This window comes from Odocoileus virginianus, chromosome 24 (genome assembly GCF_023699985.2).
Source record: "Odocoileus virginianus isolate 20LAN1187 ecotype Illinois chromosome 24, Ovbor_1.2, whole genome shotgun sequence".
NCBI classification, from domain to species: Eukaryota; Metazoa; Chordata; class Mammalia; order Artiodactyla; family Cervidae; genus Odocoileus; species Odocoileus virginianus.
In genome coordinates this window covers 14149849-14173506 of record NC_069697.1, presented here as the reverse complement: position 1 = coordinate 14173506, position 23658 = coordinate 14149849, and the positions used below count along the sequence as shown (strand labels likewise).

Genomic DNA, 23658 nt, shown 5'->3' with positions numbered 1-23658 from the left:
GCCTGGAGAATCCCATGGACAGAGGAGCCTAGTGGGCTACAGTTCATAGGGTTGCAAAGAGTCAGACACCAGTGAAGTGACTTAGCATGCAGTAATGCTCAGCATAGTTTAAGAGATAGTTCTTTATGTGCCTCTGTGAACTTTTACTAAAACAAAATGATACATAATTTGAATATTTTAGTATTATCTTTGTTTAATAATGTGAGAGACTGAATTGGATACTTAAGGTGTCTTTCATGTTTCAAGCTTTTGCGATTTTAAAACCCCCTCTGCAGAATATAATTCAATTCTCTTATCCTGCTTTTTATGCCTTTTCAAGAAAACTTTTAAAAATGGAATTGAAAGAAAGATTTTTTTTTCTTGTAATTTTATTTTACTTAAAAATCTCATGCATTGCCACATAACCTCCACCATGAAAGGTAACATTATGGTAAAAGTCAAATGGTTTATTTTCAATTATAAAGAGACATGATTAGTTTATAAATTATAATATCTAAGAATTATTGAGTATTTGCTAAGCACAATTTTAAGTTTAGTAGCACAAATGTAAAAATGTTAGGAATAGCTATCATTTTATTGTATTTCTTTAGGACTGGTAAGCTCTGTATTTTGTATTCTACCAACATGCAAAGACACAACCTCATTCCTAAGAGATTAAACTCCTAATTGAGAAAACAGCACTATAGTAGCTCATGCATGAAATTGTTTTTTAAAAATCACTCTTCCATGGGAAACTATCGTTGACAGGGTAAATAAAGTCATAATTTTTATACTACAATTTAAAAAAATGAAAGTATAATCTTTTAGAGTTGAGGAAGGCTGTTACTCTGTAGAGTAGCTGCTCACTAAATGTTTTTGATTGACTCTAAGTAGAAGTACATAATAGAGAAGTAAATAGAGAAACATAGAAATAAAAGGAGCATCATCATAATTAGATAGTGTTTATTAAACTCCCACAGTTAGGTGACAGGCTTGGACAAGAGAAGGGAGCACAACAAGGTATATAAAGAGATGTAGGAGGGGACTGAATCATACAAAGCTAGGAATGACTCAGGATGATCAAAATAGAAGAATTCAGGAAGCAGGCAGAAATAGGGTCAGTTTGGCAAGAATCCAGAATCTTGCTTGGGTTGGTGAAAACAATATTTTACAATTGAGAAAAATGTTAAGGATGTGTTTATATAACAATATTAGACTTACAGCCAACTTTAATTGACTGATGTTTATTCTAATAACCATGTTAAACTGGTCAGTCTATCAGTTTATAGAATTGAGTTGTTCTACTATTTTGTGGACCTTTTAAATTTTAGCTCTACTAATGTGGATAGTGGTCCAATTTCAAAATGTTCATTCTCACTAATTATGGTGTATAATTGGTAGGAATTTGGTGTCTGGGTTTTACCGCTCTACTGCACAGTATATACTTGGTCTCAACCAATGACTGAGATATTTTATAGCCACCTAAGATGCCTTTGGTTACTCTTATGCTCCTCATTTACTCTGATTTTTTCCAGTCCTCCTAGAATTCCCTGCAGTTATGGTTAACTGGAGGTACGTAAGAACTATTAGCAGTGAATCAGCTTCGGTGAGACCACAGACCTCCTTGGGCTTCCCAGCTGGCACTAGTGCTAAAGGACCCATCTGCCAATGCAGGCAACATAAGAGACATGGGTTTGATCCCTGGGAAGATCCACTGGAGGAGCACATGGCAACCCACTCCAGTATTATTGCCTGGAGAATCCCATGGACAGACAAGCCTGGCGGGCTACAGTCTATAGGGTAGCAAAGAGTCAGACATGACTGAAGTGACTTAGCACACACACCCTCACAGACCTTGAGAGTAGAACTTGTGTATTTTAGCTCTGCACATAATTACCTTTGTCTGGAAGCTATGAGAGATGCTATTGAAAAACCTTGGATGTCTCCATGGAGTAGACATGTAATAACTGCAATCTCATAAGAAGAAAAGAATTGTACACAATTAGCAAACGTGTTTATGAAACTATAGTGGACCTTTGAGTTCTATCATTTTTAATACACAGGAAGTCAAGCACTTTATAGCAGGCAACCACAAAGTATTAGATTTAATTTCGTGACTGCTTCTTGTTCTACTTTGGTAGTGAAAGTCAAAGAACTTTTTCTTAGAATTATTAATAAGAGGCATGGACTGGAGTTTGTTTTTTTTAATGATCATTTTTAGTGGTTCTACTTTTAGTTAGGAGAACTTGCTTAATCGAAGTTTAGTGAATTAAGTAAAATGGCAGCTTTTGCTATGCAATGCCTTATGTAGTCTCAGCATATAATAGTATTGCTTTCTTATCTACCTTAGCATCTGAAAATAAAACATTCTCAACTATCCCACTCTATCAGATTTGGCATCTACTTATATATATTTCCCTTGTTTGGACTCAAGATAATGGTTATTTGATGATTTTTAAAAATTCAAAAATATCAAATGAACCCCATACTTTGGGGGCATTATTAAGATTAAATGTGAATCAAATATGGACCTTACTTTAAGGAAACTGTTGCCTGGTAGACACACAGACATACTTTAAGTAATTAAAATACAAGCAGGTATTTTAAAACATCATAATAAAATCTATGGTTTCAACAAAATTATTTATTTACCTTAAGATGTGTGCCACACATTTTTCTATGTGTTGCAGATAAAAAAGTGAAAAAGACAATCAAGCTCTCTATTCTTATTGAAGTTATAGTGCCGTGGTGGACAGGCAGACAGGAAGCAAACAATAAATGAACAAGAAATTTCAGGTAGAGATTACAGTTATAGGAATCACTATAGAGACAGAACTTATAAGAATTCAAAACTGAGTGGAAGGGCATGGTAGGAAATATCAGGATGGGAAAAAAACAATCAATGATAACTCCAATTTGGGCTCTGAGTAAATAGGAATATAGTTGTATCATAAAGAAAAGAAAAACTGGCAAGAGTAATTTGAGGGAGGGAAAAACACGAGGGTGAAGAGTAAAAAAATTCAAGGTGTCATTTGAACATTACCAAATATTCCACCTCCAAACACCTGGTGTTTGGACACACTGCATATTGAAAGCAGCCTTTCATCCAACCTACTCCCATCCATCCTGACATCCATATAGGACTGATTAATATGGAACATACTGCACCTGGAATGGGACTTTAAAGGCAAAACACACTAGTTTCCCAGCCAAGACCTTCACGCTGACTAATCCTGTGTTAAACCCACTCATTCTTCATACAGCATTTCATTGCCATCATCTTAGTGAGCCTTCACTCATTGCCTTTGCTTGAAATTGCTTCCAAACATGGTCATGACTTCCGTAAACTTATGCATTCTATTGTATAAAGACCAGATTATTTTTACTTTCTTTTATTTTTAATTGGAGGATAATTGCTCTACAACAACATGAATCAGCTATAAATATACATATATCCACTCCCTCTTGAACCTCCCTCACACTATTTTTACTTTCTTATCTGCTAAAGAATAATACATAGAACCATTGTGTAGATATTGGAGTTCAAATAATATTTTAGTAATTAAATAAACATAATCTAGATTTTTGATGCAAGTAAATCATTTAGGTCAGGAGTCGGTAAACTTTTTGTGTAAAAGGCCATATAATAAATGTTTAGGTTATTCCCACCATAATGTCTCAACCGCTCAACTCTGTCCATGTGGTGTGAAATAGACAATTCAGAATTAAGTGGGTGTGACTGTACATAAACAAATTTTTATTTACATGGAGGGGACAGTCCTAGTTGACTGAAAAATTCCTTTTATTTACTGCTCCCTCAAAACCCTCCCACCACTCATGCTCCAACAAAAAAATAAAAGAACACTTAGACAGGTAGACATGGTGACTGTGTTAAAGGTGGATGAGATAGAGAAAACAATCTAGGAAGATTCCCAGTTTGCGCAGGATGATAGTGAGTCCCGTTTGATAGGATGGGAAATCAAGAGATGGAAGAGTTTGAGATGTGGGAAGAGGAAATGGTGAATTCATTTTGATGGACCAGGTTTGAGGTGGCTATAATATAAAGATCAAGTAAACATGTAAATACAAAGTTGGGAATATTAGTCTAGAGCTCAAAGGGAAAAATAATAGATTTTGGAACTACCACCATACAGTTGGTTGATAAGGTTGTGGCTGACATGACAGTCACCCATAAGATGTATATCATGAATCGGGATGGGGAACGAATGTAAATCCATGGCTGATTCATGTCAACGTATGGCAAAAACCACTACAATATTGTAAGGTAATTAGCCTCCAACTAATAACAATAAATGAAAAAAAAAATGATGTATATAGTGAGACAAGAAATGAGTCATAAAAACCTGGGAGATGCCTATCATATCAGTTATCATTTACTGATAATAAAAGCATCATAAAAATTAGTAGCTGAAAGCAACATTTTTTTTTTTTCTTTTTGGCCACATGGGGTCTTAGTTGCAGCACATGGGGTCTAGTTTCCCAACCAATGATCGAACTTGGGGATCTTGTATTGGGAGAATGGAGTTTTAGCCATTGGACTACCAGAAAGGTTCTAGCAATGCATTATTTGCTTTGATTTTCTGGGTAAACTGGGGTCGTTATTTTGGTTTTTACTTGAGCTCTCTCATGAGCAGTGAGTTAGTCAAGGCTTAGAGTCCAGTGGGTCAACTGGTCAACTGAGATGGCTGGATCTCTCTGTCTGTCTATGTGGTCTTTCATCTCAAGTTTTTTCATCCAACAGCAGTCTCAGAACAGCATTCCAGGAAGAAGAAGGAGAAGCTGCAAGATTTCTGGAAGCCTGAACTCTAGAACTTGCACATGTGGTTTTCATCACATTCTATTGGCCATACTTAGTCCCAAGGTCTATTCAAGGAAAAGGAAATAGATTCCATCTTTCAATGGAAAAAGCTGCAAAGAATTAGTGGCCACCCCTGCATGACATCTACATTTATTGAGTATGCAGAAGCAAGGGCCACATCGGAACTGAAAAGACGTTGGAAAGGAAGAAAGAGTAAAGTTATGAAGTCAAGGAACTGACTACTGCAAAAACGAGAGAAAAACATCACAACATAAATCTTATAAAGAGGTCAAGTCAGATCAGTTCCAAAAATAGCAATTGGATTTAGAGATTACATCTTTGATAAAGCTAGGAAGAAATGTGTCTGCTGTGGGTGTGTGGTGGTGGAAGTCACTTTAAAGTGGTTGTTATTGGAAAGACATGAACTGGAGAAAGTGACTGTGGGTTATTATTTGAGTGTTTGAAGGAAAGATAGTTGAGGTGTGTATGTGGTCAAATTGTGTGACTTGATTGTAGGAAGGGCCAGAAGTAAAGATAGAAGATATAATGAGGTTAAGAAGGGATAAACTGGGACTTCCCTGGTGGGCCAGTGGTTAAGAATTCACCTTGCCATCAAACAGGGGTTTGATCCCTGGTTGGTGAGCTAAGATCCCACATGCCCCGGAGCAGCTAAACCCCTGCACTGGGGCTACTTAGCCTGAGCTCCACAATTAGAGAATTCTGTGCATCACGACAGAAGATCCCACATAATGCAATGCAGGTCCCACGTGCTGCAACTGAGATCCCGCTCAGCCAAATAAATAAATAAAAATGAAATTATTTTAAAACATTATAAAAGAAGGGATAAATTATGAAGCAAAGTCCTAGAGGAGGTGGAGGCAGTGACATTCAGAGGCTGGCTATTAAAGAGTTAGAAACTTTGAGAAGGTAAATGGATGTAAGATACTTTTGACATAGATAACCAGTTTTTCTTTTATCGATAATGTTTTCAAGGAGCTCTTTTTAAAAATGGCATGAGGCCCTGGTATATTCTTATTTCTACAAGTAATTTACTTGTTGTTGCTCTTTAGCTAATTGATTTGTGACTAATGTGAGATGATTATTTTAGATAAAACTTCCAGTTGGAAGTCACAGTTTATTACTGTCTATTATAGACCATGTTCAGAATGTAGAAATCAGGAATAAAGGAGCTCCTCTTATGTTTTCAGCTATCCTACTGGATAATTCAAATTCTTACATATTTCTAGTGCCATTCAAATCTGCCAGCATATTTCAGAACACATTTAGAAAGGGACGAGTAGGTGGCTGCAGGCAAATACAAGCTGAAAATCACCGTCATTAGGAAACAGCTTCCACTAAGAAGGCAAAACCAATTATGGGCTTAGCTGCCAAAAGGAAAATGAATGTTAGTAGTTGACATAACTACAGCTATTGTTAAACAAAATATTCATGCTGGGTAACTTTCCTTTAATGAATATGCTCTGTTGTTATGAAATATTTCTTTACAAAGTATAAATCAATAAGGAAACTTTAGGTATTTGCCAAGCACGGGTAACACTTAGAAGTAAGCCCTAAAATTTCCAATATGATTAGATATTTTTTCAGCATTTCATCTGGTAAACACTGCATGTTAATATTTACATTGTGAGTATAATCAACTTCCGGAATCTGAAGTATAAGCTTAGTTTACTTAACCCACCCGTAATCTCCAATACGCATTCATTTTACATCCCCTTCCCTTTTCTCTGTTTATGGGAATTATGTCTAGTATTCCATCCTGCAGTGATGGAATGTTTAGGGTTTTTCTTATCTTATATGACTGGCTTATATTATTACACCCTAGAAAATTAAACTGGTATTAGTAATGAATAGAACTAGTGATTTTTTTCTATGTATATGTATGCATAAAATTTTAATTTTCAAGATAGTTTTAATATTTTGCTGCCCCAATTTTTCATAGAATGATTAATTTTCTGAAGGACTCCAGTTTTAAAACTATTTGAATAAAATGTGAATAAAATAAATAGTTTGTGTTTAATGAAAACTATTTGATAGCACTATTTTCATTCTTCATCTATCAAAACAGTAATCCAAATTTGCTTAGCAGCCTAAGCAAAGACTTGTATTATTTGTTACTGACACGATCTGTGATTATCTCTTCCTGAGACTGCAGTACTATGATCTCAAAAATGTTACTTCAGAGGGCATGCGGTATTCTCTGGGTAGAATAACCAGAGTTATTTTAGCTTGTGGACGCAGAGAGATTCCTCACCATTTGTCTGCTTCATTGATTTTAATTGTGTTCAGACTTTGTTTTGTGTGTGTCTAAATGTGTACATTACAGAAAGAGTCAAAATTGTCACCTAATTTTTTTTTTTTTTAATGTATTGTGTAGGGGAGTATAAAGTTTTCCTTGACCCTGTTAAGTTCCATGCCTGGTTCTGAAAATTAAACTGACAGAAACAGACTGACAAGAGAAAAGCATTCAAATTGATTTTTTGTAAGTTTTACATGACACAGGAGCCTTCTTAAGGAAATGAAGAACTAAAGAAATGGTTAAATCTCAGTTGTTTTATGCTAGGTTTAATGAAGACTGCACAGTCATGGAGAAGTGCGGTAGATAGGTCAAGGGATACAAAGTAAGTATAGTAAACTGGGAAAATTTAATGGAGTCTGTTTGGATTCTCCTCTTCACTTTGTATTCAGAGATAAGAATGCTCCTTTCCTTCAGAGAGAGGAAGGGCATTTCTCACCTGACGGTCCTAGGATCACTTTCAGGGGAGAGGCTTGGGATGGAATGATCACGTGAACTCCCCGTTTCTCCCATTTTCTAGAACTCCTTCTGCTTAAAATACTCAAGGTACCATATTTTGGAGTATCATGTATTGAATCCCTACAATAGTATATTTCCTTTACTTCACATGTCTTCATGGTGCATTAGGGTGATCAGTGTTTAAGTACAGAAAATAGCCCAAACAAAATTGATTTTAAAAGGCAATATAGCTTTAAAAATATGTGCTTATTTTTGATCATGCTGGGCCTTCAGTGCTGTGCACAGACTTTCTCTATTGTGACGAGCGGGCCCTGCTCTCTAGCTGCGCTCCGCGGGCTTCTCACCTGGTGGATTCTCGTGTCGTCGAGTGTGGGCTCTAGGGCTCCGGCTCAGCAGCTGTAGCTCAGTCTCACTTGCCCTGTGGCATGTGGAATCTTCCCAGAGGGGATTGAACCTGTATACCCTGTATTGGCAGGTGGATTCTTAACCAGTGGACCTCCAGGGAGGTTCTCAGTATAGCTTTTAAATGACTAGGGACCTTGTCATTCTTTAGAACTTACTAAAAATGTAGCATGTATCTAGAAAAAATGTAAATATTAATTATCTCTAGGTGCTGGAATGAATAAAGTACTTTTAAAAAATCTGAATTCAATGGGCAATTCAGCATTTTACCCAGATGTCTACTAGAGGAACTATAAAATAATTTTATAGTTGCTTCTTAAACAGATGAAAGAATTAGAAGTCTGTGTACTGACAAGCCTCCAGATTTCCAAGAAAGTCAGTCATTAAATATCACATTGATAAATGATCCTGTATGTATTGACAATGTATAGAAGCAGGTAGTAAGTAAGTATATAAAATACTTTTATCATAATATCACAAAAGTTTTTTTTTTTTAATTTTCCCCTCCTCAGTAGATGACTATATCTGACTCAGATTTAGTATCTTGTTTCCAGAGAGAAAACTTAATGAAATATGTTGATTATTGTATTAGGCAATAGGGAGTTCATCAGTACGGATTCAATTCTAATTCATTTAATCTAAATTATTCTTATTTTCCTTATTTCTACATGATCCATATTTTCTCCCACTTACTAGCTGAGGGTGGTATTGAACAAATTCTTAATTTCTTGTGCTTCAGTTTTTTAATCTTTGTAATGAATTATAGGACCTGGCTGATAGGGTTGTGATGAAAATTATCAGTTGATATATATAAAGCACTTAAAACAATTCCTGGCACATATTAAACATGCAATAAATGTGAGCTATTGTTATCTAATGTCTCCTTTTACACACACCCCACTGTTCTTTTCCCCAGTCACCTTAACTTATTTTCTAAGTATCTGTTCCTTAACTATCAAACCTAAACATCATCATATTAAGTAATAAACTGAAAGAGTCCATCTCACAGATAAGATCCAAGGATCTTAGATTCAGGATCCAAGATCCTGTCCCAAATGAAATCTCATGAGGCTGTTTTACCTAATTTGACTTTAAAGGGTTATGGGAATTGAGAATGTCTTGAAGACATTGGGGTCAACTTCTATATCTTATTATGGTTTATTACATATTACCTAGTTTTGATTATTATTATTTAAAAAAAATTGTAGCATTTTTATACAGAATGTGCTAATATCTCATGATTTCCAATAATATTTAAGATGGTCTTGAATTTTTAAAATCTCTTTCTCTCTAAACATATCTTTTCTCCTTCCTAGCTATATGACACATTTCTGAACTTAAAGATCATCTTATCTTCTATAGAATTTTACCCTCATTGTTTATTCACATTTACTAAAATCATAGTTCTATTAACACATTATTGGCCAGGGGATTTTTTGCAGAAACTAATGCCTCTGGTCAGTAATGTGTTAAGAATTGAATGTTGAATCAAGTTATAAAAATATGTATGCTATAATTCAAAATGGATAATTTATTTGGGGAATAGCTAACTTAGGATAGATTTAATTGATTTACATAGAACTTTTTTCAATCATATATTTAAACTTTTTACCAGAGTCTGTCTTGAAATTTGTGCTTGCATCATTCTTTTTCTCTTATTACAAGCCACCCAATTATAGTACACAAAATACAAATTTTTCTCTTACATAATAGTAGTGATGTTAACTAATTAATTAGCTAAACTCATTGTATTGGATTGTATAAAACATTCTTTTGAGTTTTTCTGTAAGATGCTATGGCCAAGCCAGTGTTTGTACTCTGATAATTTTTATTATTGGGAAAAGATGCTATTAAATTTGGAAGTTTGACCTTTTAGTTTGAAAAGAGATGTGTCATGTAATTTAAACCTTGACTATGCAAACTACTTATGGCATCCTCAGCATTTTAAACTTCGTAATTGGTATAGAGCTGGGTTTGTAAATTCAAATACCAGTTTATAATCTTTGGCATGGAATGCGATTTAGTAAACTTGCCCTTTATCATCACCTATCTTTATTATTTATTTAATTATATGCTTTTATTCAAGACAATGTAAACTTCTACAAGGTAATTTTAGATTTGAGCCTGAGATAAATATCCTGAGATTGAATTTCTTTTATTACTGTATTATAGCTTTCACCCCTAATCATCAGTTCAGAATCTTGCATTGTTGAGTTAGTCTGTCTCCAAGTGTTATTTACTGACATGTTTTAAATATGAGTGCCACATGTAGTGGGTTATACACTGAGGAGTTATATAGACTGGATCTAATTCCCTGTGATAGTTTATTTGGTCAAGATATTTTGAGAACAGACTTCATAAGAAGGATTTTTATAATTCCACAGGCATCTATGTTTTCCATGGAAAAGTCTGACTATTATGAGGCATTGAAATCTGTTCTCTGTGCTGGATCAGAATCTCAGTGCAACATGTATTTTGTTCTCTGTATTCTTATTTTTATACAGGATACATAAATGAATAACATATGTTGTATTAATTCTGGCTGTGGTCCTTGCTGGGACTTTGAACTGCATGATGATATCAGGGAAAAATAAATGTTTGTCTTTTGAGGAGTTTAAATATATTTTGAGGTTTAGTAAAAATTTCAAAGGGAATTAATTTTACTATGTGTTAAGAAATATTAAGGAGATAATTCATACTTCTCTATAGAATGAGAAATTTGGCTGGAAAGCATTCATTTAATTTGAACTGCATGTAAAAAAAAATACTAAGACAATATCTTAGTTTGGCCAAAAGTCTGATAAAATTTAGAATAATAGCATCCCTCGTTTTGTATTCAGCAATCAGAAAAGCACAATAACCAGATTTTTAAAAATACATTATTGTATTCCAATTCATTTGAATAATGTGACTTCAAGACAGTATTATATTCCAGGGTGCCTTTGAATAACCAAAGCAAGAAAATGTTATATTTAGTGTAGTTTTATTGCTAAAAACAATTTTAAAGTGTTTTTTTTTTTTTAATTTTTATTAGTTGGAGGCTAATTACTTTACATCATTGCAGTAGTTTTTGTCATACATTGAAATGAATTAGCCATGGATTTACATGTATTCTGCATCCCGGTCCCCCCTCCCACCTCCCTCTCCACCCCATCCCTCTGGGTCTTCCCAGTGCACCAGGCCCGAGCACTTGTCTCATGCATCCAACCTGGGCTGGTGATCTGTTTCTCCCTAGATATACATGTTTCGATGCTGTTCTCTTGAAACATCCCACCCTCGCCTTCTCCCAGAGTCCACAAGTCTGTTCTATACATCTGAGTCTCTTTTTCTGTTTTGCATATAGGGTTATCGTTACCATCTTTCTAAATTCCATATATATGTGTTAGTATACTGTAATGGTCTTTATCTTTCTAGCTTACTTCGCTCTGTATAATGGGCTCCAGTTTCATGCAAATTAGTATAGCCACTATGGAAAACAGTGTGGAGATTTCTTAAAAAGCTGGAAATAGAACTGCCATATGACCCAGCAATCCCACTTCTGGGCATACACACCAAGGAAACCAGATCTGAAAGAGACACGTGCACCCCAGTGTTCATCGCAGCACTGTTTATAATAGCCAGGACATGGAAGCAACCCAGATGTCCATCAGCAGACGAATGGATGAGGAAGCTGTGGTACATATACACCATGGAATATTACTCAGCCATTAAAAAGAATTCATTTGAATCAGTTAAAGTGTATTTTAAAGACAAATTTAAAGACAATTTTAAAGACAGAGTGTATTTTTAAAGACACTTTCTAACTTCTCCAGGCATGTCGTACATGCCTGTACTGTCCACAGCCTTAACTAAGTGATAGATTTTTTTTTTTTCTCATTTCCCCTGGTCATCTCCGAGAATTTTCCTTTGGTTCTGTAAAGACTGTGGATATTATCTTGACTACTTCTCCTAAACTGAAGGTGTCTCAAAACCTTCATTCCTAATTCTGATCTTTGGTTGTCTACTCTGTCACAGGGCAGAATAAACCTGCAAAGGAGTAAGGGAGAAATACAGTGAAACCCTTTCTGCTGACTTCCAACCCTCACCATGCCCCTGGCGCTGCCCTGGTCTCCTTGGCCGCTTCTATCCTGTGTTTTCCTCCACACATCTTTTCTTCCCACTGTCCATTCCCTATTTAATAGATTTCAAATACTATTTCTTAATGAAGAAGGAAGATTTACTATTTCTTAATGAAATCTATGAATGCAAGTTTGTTTTTTTCCCCCTGAACTAAAATTAATCTTATTCTGAATACTTGTGTTTCTATAGCATCTTAATGCAGTTATCAATATTCTTTAGGACCAGTTCTGGGACTACCAGAGGGAAGTCCAGTTGGGCAGGATTAATAATAATAATCATAAAGACTGGCCATGAAGGTGAAAGGAGAAAAAGTTCCATTGGTAATCCATTAAGTAGAATGCCAACTTGCATCACTTATTTTGGAAATGTCTCACTTATTTGTTATTTTTGTCTTAATACATTTTACTGTTAGATTCCCCACAAGATGTAAGAAAAAATGGAATAGACAAAGCTGTGATGAAAGTATATTTTGTTGTGTATACGGATCAGGATTCCTAACGGGCTTCCTCTGTGACTCAGTAGTAAAGAATCCACCTGCAGCTCAGGATCCACAGGAGACACAGGTTCAATCCCCGGGTGGGGAAGATCCCCTGGAGGAGGAAATGGCAACACACTCCGTATTCTTGCCTGGACAGTCCCATGGACAGAGGAGCCTGGTGGGCTACTGTCCGCAGGGTCACAAAGAGTCGGACATGACTAAGCAATGGTTTTAGCATATATTATAATGTAATTATTCTTAGTAATTTCTCATCTTAATGATTCTTTTTTTTTAAAGTAGGGCTCAATATGAAATATTTGTCCTGATAAATTTTATACATCAAATCTCGATTAAACCTCAATGTCTACCATACTAGGAAGAAATGTCATTTTTTGAATTATTCTCCTGGGCCCCAAGTTCATTTTTTTTTCTTTTTGTACAACTTAATAAAGATAGCCAAATATTATCTATTTATCTTTATTTTTATCTGCCTTCACACTTAATCCTTTTTCTGTAAATACTTATGTTGTAGATCTTCAATTTGTCATTAAGATGTCTTATTTAATACTTGAGATTTCCATATTTAAATAGTTGATTTATTCCCTACTGCTTTATGCACCATAGTTACTCAATGGAAACTTGTTGAAGAAATATTTAGTTGTATGAACTTCCATATGTAATTCCAAGCCAACTCATCTTAATTCTGTGTGTTTTGTGGTATTAAAACTAATTATCAGTGGAGACATTTTTAAGTTCATGATTGAATACAGGGTGAATGCAAAAATTCTCATATATAATTTTCACTCTATTTCAGAATAAATCTGGAAAAGTAAGGCTAACACATATCACTGAAGAGTATCATTTGGCATATAAATTTTCTTATTTGTCTGAAGAAGATACTCTAAAAGGCAAAAACTGAATAATGAAATAGTTATAAAAGAGTAGTCAGAAGAAATATAAATATAGGTATAGATTTATTTTCAGTGTAATAAACTTTACTACCACAGTGTTAAAATCAGAGAGCTATAAATCAGAGAGATTAAAAGAATTCTCAGCTCATCTCTGATCCAAATATTATATTAATGATCCTTTTAAACATCTTTTATTAGATAAATAGTTGTGTTATATTGGGAGTGTACATGCAAAAATATTGACCAGCTGAAAACAGGTGAAAAAATATTGTGGGGTAGATGGTAAAATATTTTGAAAATAATACTGTTAACTACTGTAGCAAGCTCAAAAATGTTACTGAATAATACCATACCCTTCTCAGCATTAAGTAATAATAACAGTAATTTTACTATTAGTGTTAATAACCTATATTTACCCAGTACATTTTCCACAATTTTCAAAGCACTCTTCTTCTTTCTCTTATCTGATATTTGAAGCAATCTTGTGAGAAATGTGTGTCAGATGTGTATATGTATGTGTGTGTGTGTGTGTGTGTGTGTGTGTGTGTGTGTATTGCAGTATTACAGTGAGTACAGAAGATTAGAAAAAAATAATTTTCAGAATTCAAGAAGAATGTTAGTGAAAATAGTGAAAATTAAGATGAAATCATATTTTAAAATATCAAGTATTGTTCCTACTATTCCTTTTTTGCAAATCTTTACAGTAAATCTTGCTAATGTTTCAGAAGGCAAAAAAGAATTTAAAGTGTCAAATAAAAATGGATACTGTGGTACTATGAGTGTTTTTTTTATTTTCTTTTATATATGTAAATAATTTTTAAGCATATTTTGTGATTATAAACTATGTGAAAACATAAACAGAGCATGTTGTTTTTATTCAGTCTCTCAGTCATGTCCAACTCTTTGCAACCCCATGGACTGCAGCACGCCAGGATTCCCTGTCCTTCACCATCTCCCAGAGTTTGCTCAAACTCATGTCCATTGAGTCAGTGATGCCATCCAACCATCTCATCCTCTGTCGTCCCCTTCTCCTCCAGCCTTCAGTCTTTCCCAGCAACACCGGTCTTTTCTAATGAGTCGGCTCTTTGCATCAGGTGGCCACAATATTGGAGTTTCAGCTTCAGTATCAGCCCTTCCAATGAATATTCAGGACTGATTTCCTTTAGGATTGACTGATTTGATCTCCCTGCAGTCCAAGGGACTCTCAAGAGTCTTCTCCAACACCACAGTTCAAAAGCATCAATTCTTTGGCACTCAGCCTTGTTTATGGTCCAACTCTCACATCCAAACATGCTGGTGGTGGCTTAGCCTCTAAGTCATGTCTGACTCTTGTGACCCCATGGACTGTAGCCTACCAGGCTTCTCTGTCCATGGGATTGTCCAGCCAAGAATATGACTACTGGAAAAACCATAGCTTTGACTGTATGGACCTTTGCTGGCAAAGTAATGTCTCTGCTTTTTAATATGCTGTCTAGGTTGGTCATGGAGCAAACGTCTTTTAATTTCATGGCTGCAGTCGCCATCTGCAGTGATTTTGGAGCCCAAGAAAATAAAATCTGTCACTGTTTTCATTGTTTCCCCATCTGTTTGCCAAGAAGTGATGGGATTGGATGCCATGATCTTAGTATTTTGAATGTTGAGTTTTAAGCCAGCTTTTTCACTCTCCTCTTTCACCTTCATCAAGAGGCTCTTCACTTTCTGCCATAAGGATGGTGTCATCTGCATATCTGAGGTTATTGATAGTTCTCCCAGCAGTCTTGATCCCAAACATAACAATACTTAATGAGAATCTTAGGATATATTCAATAATATCAAATTTGATAAAATGTAAAATACATATGTAATTTTTTAAAGTGTATATATGGGAAATGTCATAATATATACTAAATAATTATGTAGTATGTATTATGTATATATAATAAGGACTTCCTAGGTGGCTTAGATGGTAAAGAATCCACCTGCAAAGCAGGAAACCTGGATTCCAGTCCTGGGTCAGGATCCCCTGGAGGAGGAATTGGCAATCCACTCTAGTATTCTTGCCTGGGAAATCCCATGGACAGAGGAGCCTGGCAGGCTACAGTCCATGGGGTCACAAAGAGCCTGACATGACTGAGCAACTAACACACTTTCATACTACATAATTATAGATGCAGTATACTATATATTGGGCTTCCCAGGGGACTCAGTGGTAAAAGAATCCACCTGCCAATGCAGGAGATGCAAGAGACAAGTCTATCCCTGGATCAGGAATATCCCCTGGAGAAGGAAATGGCCACCCACTCCAGTATTCTTGCCTGGGAAATCCCATGGACAGAGGAGCCTGGCAGGCTATATAGTCCATGGATGGTAAAAGAGGCCGACATGACTTAGTAACTAAACAGCAAATGTTTTATAAATCATACAAATATTTCTACGATCCACATTTCCATGATGGTATCAACCACTGAAGAGATGCTCAGCAAATATTTGTTAAATGAATGAGTAAATAGAAACTCAATTGGAGCCATACTATAAAATAAGCATAGTTTGCAAAATCCTAAGCCTGCTACAAGGTAGAATTAAACATAATGAAGCTTATACTAACTAGATATGGAAGATTTACTGCCTACATTCAATGAAGAATGGTCATTACTTTTAAACATGCTCAGTCAAGTGGCAGAAGTTTTGAAAATTACCTGGTTTGAATGATGGTAATAAAAATTCCTCAAAATATTTAGAGAATAATTGACTCAACAAAATAAAAGAACGTTTAGAGCAAACTTTTTTTTAAGTGTTTGGAGCCAGTTAGCCTGTGAGACTCTTAATAAAGGCACTCAATTTCTCATATGTAATATGGAAATAATTTATCTTTCTTGATTGTGCATAATGACTGTTAGGGTTATATCATCCACATGAGCTGAAAACTATCAGGTATCTAGTGGAAGCCATAACATATAAGCACTTGCTCCTTCCAAAACAAGAGAATCCCAATTAGAGCAGGGATCATGGAAGAATTGGAGAATTCTCATGTACATCATTATTATTCTAGCATACATAAAGACTCCCTGATCCCTGTTTTCCACTCTTCTTCACAGCTGCAGTGTAGAGCTGAAGTGTTTATAAATCCCATGTCATCCTTAGCTACAGACCCAGAACTGATGTTTCCCATCTAGAAAATGGAACAGGACGTGAGGATTACTCTAAGGAGTTAGCAGTAGGGCTTTTATATTTATGAGGGTTTTGTCAGCTGAGGGAGGCATCCAGGCCAGTCAAAATCCTTTATTGCTGAATGAAAGCAGGAACAAGATTAATAAGAAAAAGGCATAGAAGGTAATACATTTCCACATACTTTTCTCCATGGCTGGCTATTGGGAAATGTCCTTCCTTGACCAGTGGGTGCTCTAATGAGGCACTATGGTTCCACTGCTATCAAAGGCTAATTTATGTGGTAAAATTCCTCTTTTAAGAAGTAGTTTATGATTTTTCTTCCAGTTTAATCCACGTCTAAGCCATTAAACTCGTAAACTTCTTTTTACAATGCATCAGTTAAAAGTACTCTCCAGTCAGCTTTTTTGGTTGAATCTTCACTCTGTCACTATTAACTGTGTGACTTTGTTCCTATTCACATGTCACCTTCTTAGAGAAGTCCCTCCCGAGCTCTCTAAATAAAGTAGACCTCTCCTTCTTCCAAGTCATTCTCTATCACTTCACCGTCTTTAATTCTCTTCCTAGCATTTACCACTGTCTTATATTAATTACACATTTATGTCCACATCCTTGTCTCCTTTGCTTATTGCTATATCTCTAGCATCTTCAGACATATCTGGCACATGGTTGGCATACAGTAAATATTTGCAGGATGAAATAATCACTAATTTCAATCATGGAGTATTTTCAATTCTTTTATTCTAATAACATTCCATTTACATTTTCATGGTTATTTCCTAGCCATATGTCTCCAGCAAAATAGTCTTGTGTGTGCATGCTAAGTCACTTCAGTTGTGACTGAAGTCACTTCAGTTTGTGACCCTATGAACTGTAGCTCTTCTGCCCATGGGATTCTCCAGGCTAGAATACTGGAGTAGGTTGCCACGTGCTCCTCCAAGCAATCTTCCTGACCCAGGGATTGAACTGGCATCTCATACATCTCCTGTATTGGCAGACAGGTTCATTACCACTAGCACCACCCTGGGAAGCCCCAGAATAGTTTTATTCTACCTCTTATTCATCACCACTTTGATTATTGTCTTAACTCTGGCAATTCTAACTCCAGTTATATTGCATCTGGCTTTCTAAAGATAAAATAGCCTAGCGTTCATTATCTTTGATGGCAATTTGCTTGTTCCAGAGCCCAATAGGAGTTAAAAAGAAAACTAAGATATTTTTCATGGTCTTAAATTTTCTTTATTACCATAAAATGTCTGATTCTTATGTAGTCCCACCTCAAAATGCCTCTGTCACTAAGGGTAAAATTTAGAGAGGGTATTAAAATTAAACCATCTTTCTGAGTTTACACAAGTGACAACAGTAGTATAATGTACTTTGTTTTTCTTTTAGATCCCCAACTAAAGAAATGGATTCAGAAGAGAAGGAAATTGTGGTTTGGGTTTGCCAAGAAGAGAAGATTGTCTGTGGGCTAACCAAACGCACCACCTCTGCTGACGTCATCCAGGCTTTGCTTGAGGAACACGAGACTACATTTGGGGAGAAACGATTTCTTCTGGGAAAGCCCAGTGATTACTGCATCATAGAAAAGTGGAGAGGCTCTGAACGGGTTCTTCCTCCCCTAACTAGAATCCTGAAGCTTTGGAAAGCATGGGGAGACGAACAGCCTAATATGCAGTTTGTTTTGGTTAAAGCAGATGCTTTTCTTCCAGTTCCCTTGTGGCGGACAGCTGAAGCCAAATTAGTGCAAAATACAGAAAAACTGTGGGAGCTCAGCCCGGCAAATTACATGAAGACATTACCTCCAGATAAACAAAAAAGAATTGTCAGGAAAACTTTCCGGAAACTGGCTAAAATTAAGCAGGACACAGTTTCCCAAGAGCGAGATAGTATGGAGACATTAGTTCATCTGATTATTTCCCAGGATCACACTATTAATCAACAAGTCAAGAGAATGAAAGAGCTGGATCTGGAAATTGAAAAGTGTGAAGCTAAATTTCATCTTGATCGGGTGGAAAATAATGGTGAAAATTATGTCCAGGATGCATATATGATGCCCAGTTTCAGGGAAGTTGAGCAAAAACTAGGCTTGGAATATGATGAAAGGCAGATTCTGGAGGACCTGAGAGAAAGTGATGGAATTGTACAGCTGGAGGAACGACTGACCTACTACAGAAAGCTCATTGATAAGCTCTCTGCTGAAATAGAGAAAGAAGTAAAAAGTGTTTGCATGGAGATAAATGAAGATGCAGAAGGGGCAGCTGCTAGTGAACTTGAAAGCTCTGATTTAGAGAGTGTTAAGTGTGATTTGGAGAAAAGCATGAAAGCTGGCTTGAAAATACACTCTCACTTGAGTGGCATCCAGAAAGAGATTAAATACAGTGACTCATTGCTTCAGATGAAAGCTAAGGAATATGAGCTCCTCGCCAAGGAGTTCAATTCCCTTCATATCAGCAATGCAGGTGAATGTGAGCTGAAGGAAAACAGAGGAAAGGAATCTGAGGTGCCCACCAGCAATGGAGTGGTTTCTCCTTTTACTCAAAGAATATTTAACATGTATACCAATGACACGGACTCAGACACTGGTATCAGCTCTAACCACAGTCAGGACTCGGAAACAACTCCAGGAGATGTGGTGCTGTTGTCAACATAATTTAAATGGCTTCACTCTGACCTACTTTAATATTGTTTGTGTTTGTTTAATTTAACAGGAAAATTTAAATATCCCACTCTGGAGAAAAATGTAAATAATGTTAAGGAATTCAGTAGCTAATAAGAACTAGAGAATTTTGTTTGTTGATTTGTTTTCGATTTAAGAGTTCCAGTGTTATCTAATTATTACAAGTTCAAACAATGAGCTGTTTATTAGGAATGCAGCAAAAATAGCTTGTAGGTATATAACAGAGAAATAATTTGATGTGAATTATAATCTGTTTCTATGAGAAGTGATTTATTCAAACTTCAAACCAATTCTTAATATTAGACATCAATATATTGAAACTATATATATGTGAACAAGTAAAATTAAGATGTATTGTTATAGAGTTTTCAACACTGTATCATTGGTATTTAATAATCTGTAAAGTACATGAGAACTCATATTGTAACTGTATTAATTCAAATCCTTGTTCATTTCTTTGCTATTTAGAATGTATATCATCTCTGTTACTTCCTGAACCCCTCTACCTGTTTAGGTTTAGGTTACAGGAGATGGAAGGGTTTTTATTGGGACATGTACAAATATCATCAGTGGATCAGACAGGGGTATAAATAAGAAAAGCCAAGTTTTGCAGACAACAGCAGCTTTCCTAGGGAAGCTAAAAACTAATAAGAGATATGTATGTACTTTCTCTATCTGATATACAAACCTTTAGATCAAACCAGTCATCTGTGCAGGTTCATTCTTTTAGTGAGATATGGTGTGGGTTACAGAGAAGAATCACAGGGTCATAGTCCTATTTGATTATACCTTATCTAAAAAAGTTGAAGGGATGTAGCTTGGGGTCCTTTGTGTGGGTAAAATAGAGCTCCATGTACCTTAAATATCCCCTGGAGGAGGGCATGGCAACCTACTCCAGTATTTTTGCCTGGAGCAACCCATGAACAGAGGAACTTGGAAGGCTACAGTTCATAGGGTCACAAAGGGTCAGACAACAACTTAAGCAACTTGGCACACATGAAAAAACACCCATAAATATTAGTATTTTTCCTCTGAAAATAGAGATAGGAACTCATGTGAACAAAAACCTTTTATCCTGCTACACTATAATTCAGATTGTCTTCATGGTCCTTCATCCAAGGTGCAAACTGAAAAAAAAAAAAGTAGCTCTATTGTATCCCACTCTCAAGAATGATAGTAAATATCCAACAAATTGAATAGATGATTTAGTTTCTGTCTTGACTGACAATCATTATAGTGCCAGAAGAGGCTTGGTTTGGCTTGGTTTTTAGTTAGGAAGTTCCTTTCTTTCTCTTTCTCTCTCTTATCTCCTTCTTTCCCTGCCTTATTTCTTGCTATTGGATACATGACATAATCATATTAAAAAGTGTTTTGTTGTACTATTACATGAATACAGCTGCAGTTCATTTTTCCTTTAGCTAACACCTTTCTCATATGTGAGTAGATGATTATTTTACTTAGTTTTAATATGTGGATATTGGTTAAGAGTCAGTATTTCTCATTTCTTCCCTTTTTACCTTTATGTTTACTGTACTATATGTTTTAACTCAGTTTCCTAATCTTTTTTAAAATTTCTCCATCCTCCAGACATTTTGCCAAGCTTTGGGAAGATATTTAAAATTTTCTTAATATTTCAGTTTTGGGGAGTATCTAATGTTACCATTTTTCATACTAAGATACTATTGAAGGCCTTGAAGTTGCATGGTAAATGCCTTATCTGAGTTGCATGGTAAGAAAAGTAGGAATTTCCACTGTCGGGAAAGTATGCTAATAAGTAATAACACAAACATGGGTTTAATTTAAAAGAAGAAGGGAATTGAATAGTCATTTAAGAAAGGAAAGTTTATTTGCCTAATATCTCATTAATCATTCAGCACTATGGAAAGCTATTGACATATTTATTATTCTCTTCTGGGGATTAAACTCAGAAGATCACCATCAAATATAAAACAGTTGTAATGTTGTTTTTCAAAAGTAATATCTTTAGATCTCTTTGGATTACTCTTTAGTGAGAAAAGAACATTATTACCTGCTATATAATTTGATTATCTGAATCCAAATCTGGTAAGAAATAGAACTAGTTAGATAATGCCATTTTAGAAACTTTGCATTAATGTCTGATTTTATACAATTAAGCATAGTGATGCATTCTAAGGGCCAATTCTTCTATTTTTACAGTAAATATTAAAAACTGTTGTCAGAAAGCAAGACCATTGAGTTTTAAAATCTCATTAGAATTTCAACTTGTTCTGTTGTTATACAAATGTATTTGTGCCTTTGATTCATTACAGTATTAAATCATCACTTACCATGGTGAATCTCTAATTTAGAATAATATATTAATACAAATAAAAAAATACAAAATGCAGTGCCCTCATCTCTGGATACTGAGCTATGCAAAATTAAATGAGAATGTATATTCTAAATTTAGAACTTGATAGAAACTTTAGTATTTTAATTATTTATAGAAGCTTTAAAATAAAATGTTTATAAATTCTTGAGTAATGTAACAGATTAACTATGAAATTGTTATATGAAGCTAGAAGTAGCAAACAAAAGCTGACTATTTTTCCATATAACAAGACAGATTTTCACAGAACTGTGTTCATTCTCCCACTTGAAATGTTTTTTTTCTTCCATCTGCTATATACTGAAATACCTTCCATTTCAAGCTTTTCAATGTGTTTTCTCTTTCTATGAAGCATGTTTTTCTGTTCAACCATTGTAATACTTTATCTCTGAACCCACAATTATTTTAGGTGTATTTTACATAAAGGAGCATTTATATATGGTTTAGCTTATATTTATTTGTGTACTTATCTAACTTCCCTCCCTCAACATATTTTTATTGTCTTGTTACTTGGTCTGTCTTGTTAACCTTACTGCATCTAATCAATCTTTTTGTCCCTACTCAATTCTGGAATTGAATTGCTAAATTTTAGAAGATTGTAACTTAAAAAAAATTATTCCTATACCTGGTAAATGATACCAGTGCATTTTATACATAAAATATGCATTTTAGCAAACTTAAAACATTAACAATTCTACTTATAAATCCTTTGGAAGAGAGACTACGTCTTAGTGTCATTATGAAAAAAATGTTACTGTAGTATCAATTTTCTACTTTATTCTTAATTCACAGAGTTACCGATTACAAACAATGGGAATATTTTCTTTATAAAAGCTCATCAATGGTTAAATTATGGTGTTTTTCACTGCATCCATGCATTTAATAAAAAATATTTTATAGAGCTAGGTTTTAAGAAATACACAAAATAACTTTGAAATATCTTAACTATTTTATTTTCTCTTTTTCATTAAAAATATAAATAAATGGCCTTTCATTGGTGTGTAGAAGCTATTTTAATCCATTAAAATTTTATTTTTATATTTATTTAAACATCTACTGTACATGACAAAATATATTTCTGTGGCTGCATTTTATAATTTTACAAGGTAGGATTATTATTTTAATTGAAATGTATTTTTCTTAAGACAAAAGGAATACCTTTTAATGTGATATAGATTTCTTTTAAATATTATGTTATTTCTTTTCATACTACCTGATTGGTTTAATAACTTAATGTGACAAGTACAAAATACAAACAATTTCTTCAAGTGTAACCAGTCCAAAATAATAAAAGGAATAGTTGTATACTTTTGTGTGATATTGTTTGTCTTTTTGGGTGTGTTACCTGTCTATATTAAAAACAAATTTTTTATCAGTTGAAATTATATAGATGTCATGCTAACTCACACAAGTTAATATCAGGCATTGATTCATGACAATATTAATATAGAGCAAAATGATCTAACAAAACTTTTTGTTGGGTTTCATACGTATTTGTTTCAACATATCATGAAAGAATGTCCTCATTTTTATACTAGATGGCTGGTTTTATACTAGATGGATACTAGATGGCTATCTTACTTTCTATAATGAAATCCAGTTAAAAATAAAAATACTCAAGTATATATCTACCCTGCTATTATTCAGTTTGCCACTACCCTTATTTCTCAAAAAACAGTAATTTTAATTACCTTTAATTTAAGAAATAATAATTTGGAAAATAAGGAAACTCATTTGTATTGCTCTTAAAAGATTATATATAATATTTAGTAGTGACACATAGGAATAAGTTAACATTGTTTTCTTAGCCAGTGTAATTCAATAGTGAGAGAAAATACACAGTAGTCATTTTCTTAACCTAAAATTAATTTGTGTTTTCAATAACCTTTGGAACTGAGAATCACAATTTGTAAGGTCCAAATGAATAGTTTCATATAAGGAAATGAAAAAATAAATGCCTTCATATTTTTTTAAAAAAAGGAATTTATTGAATTTTTCCTAAA

At 34.7% G+C, this 23658-nt stretch overlaps 1 protein-coding gene across 1 annotated transcript in view; it reads left to right on the top strand.

Moving 5' to 3' along the window:
- RASSF9 (Ras association domain family member 9) overlaps positions 1-22962 on the top strand; it is a 31016-nt gene extending 8054 nt beyond the window's left edge. Inside the window, exon 2 of the mRNA XM_020883320.2 lies at positions 18018-22962. Within this exon, the coding sequence (XP_020738979.1) occupies positions 18018-19278 (1261 nt within the window). The 3' untranslated portion in view covers positions 19279-22962. The remainder of the gene's footprint in view (positions 1-18017) is intronic.
- The last annotated feature ends 696 nt before the right edge of the window (positions 22963-23658 follow it).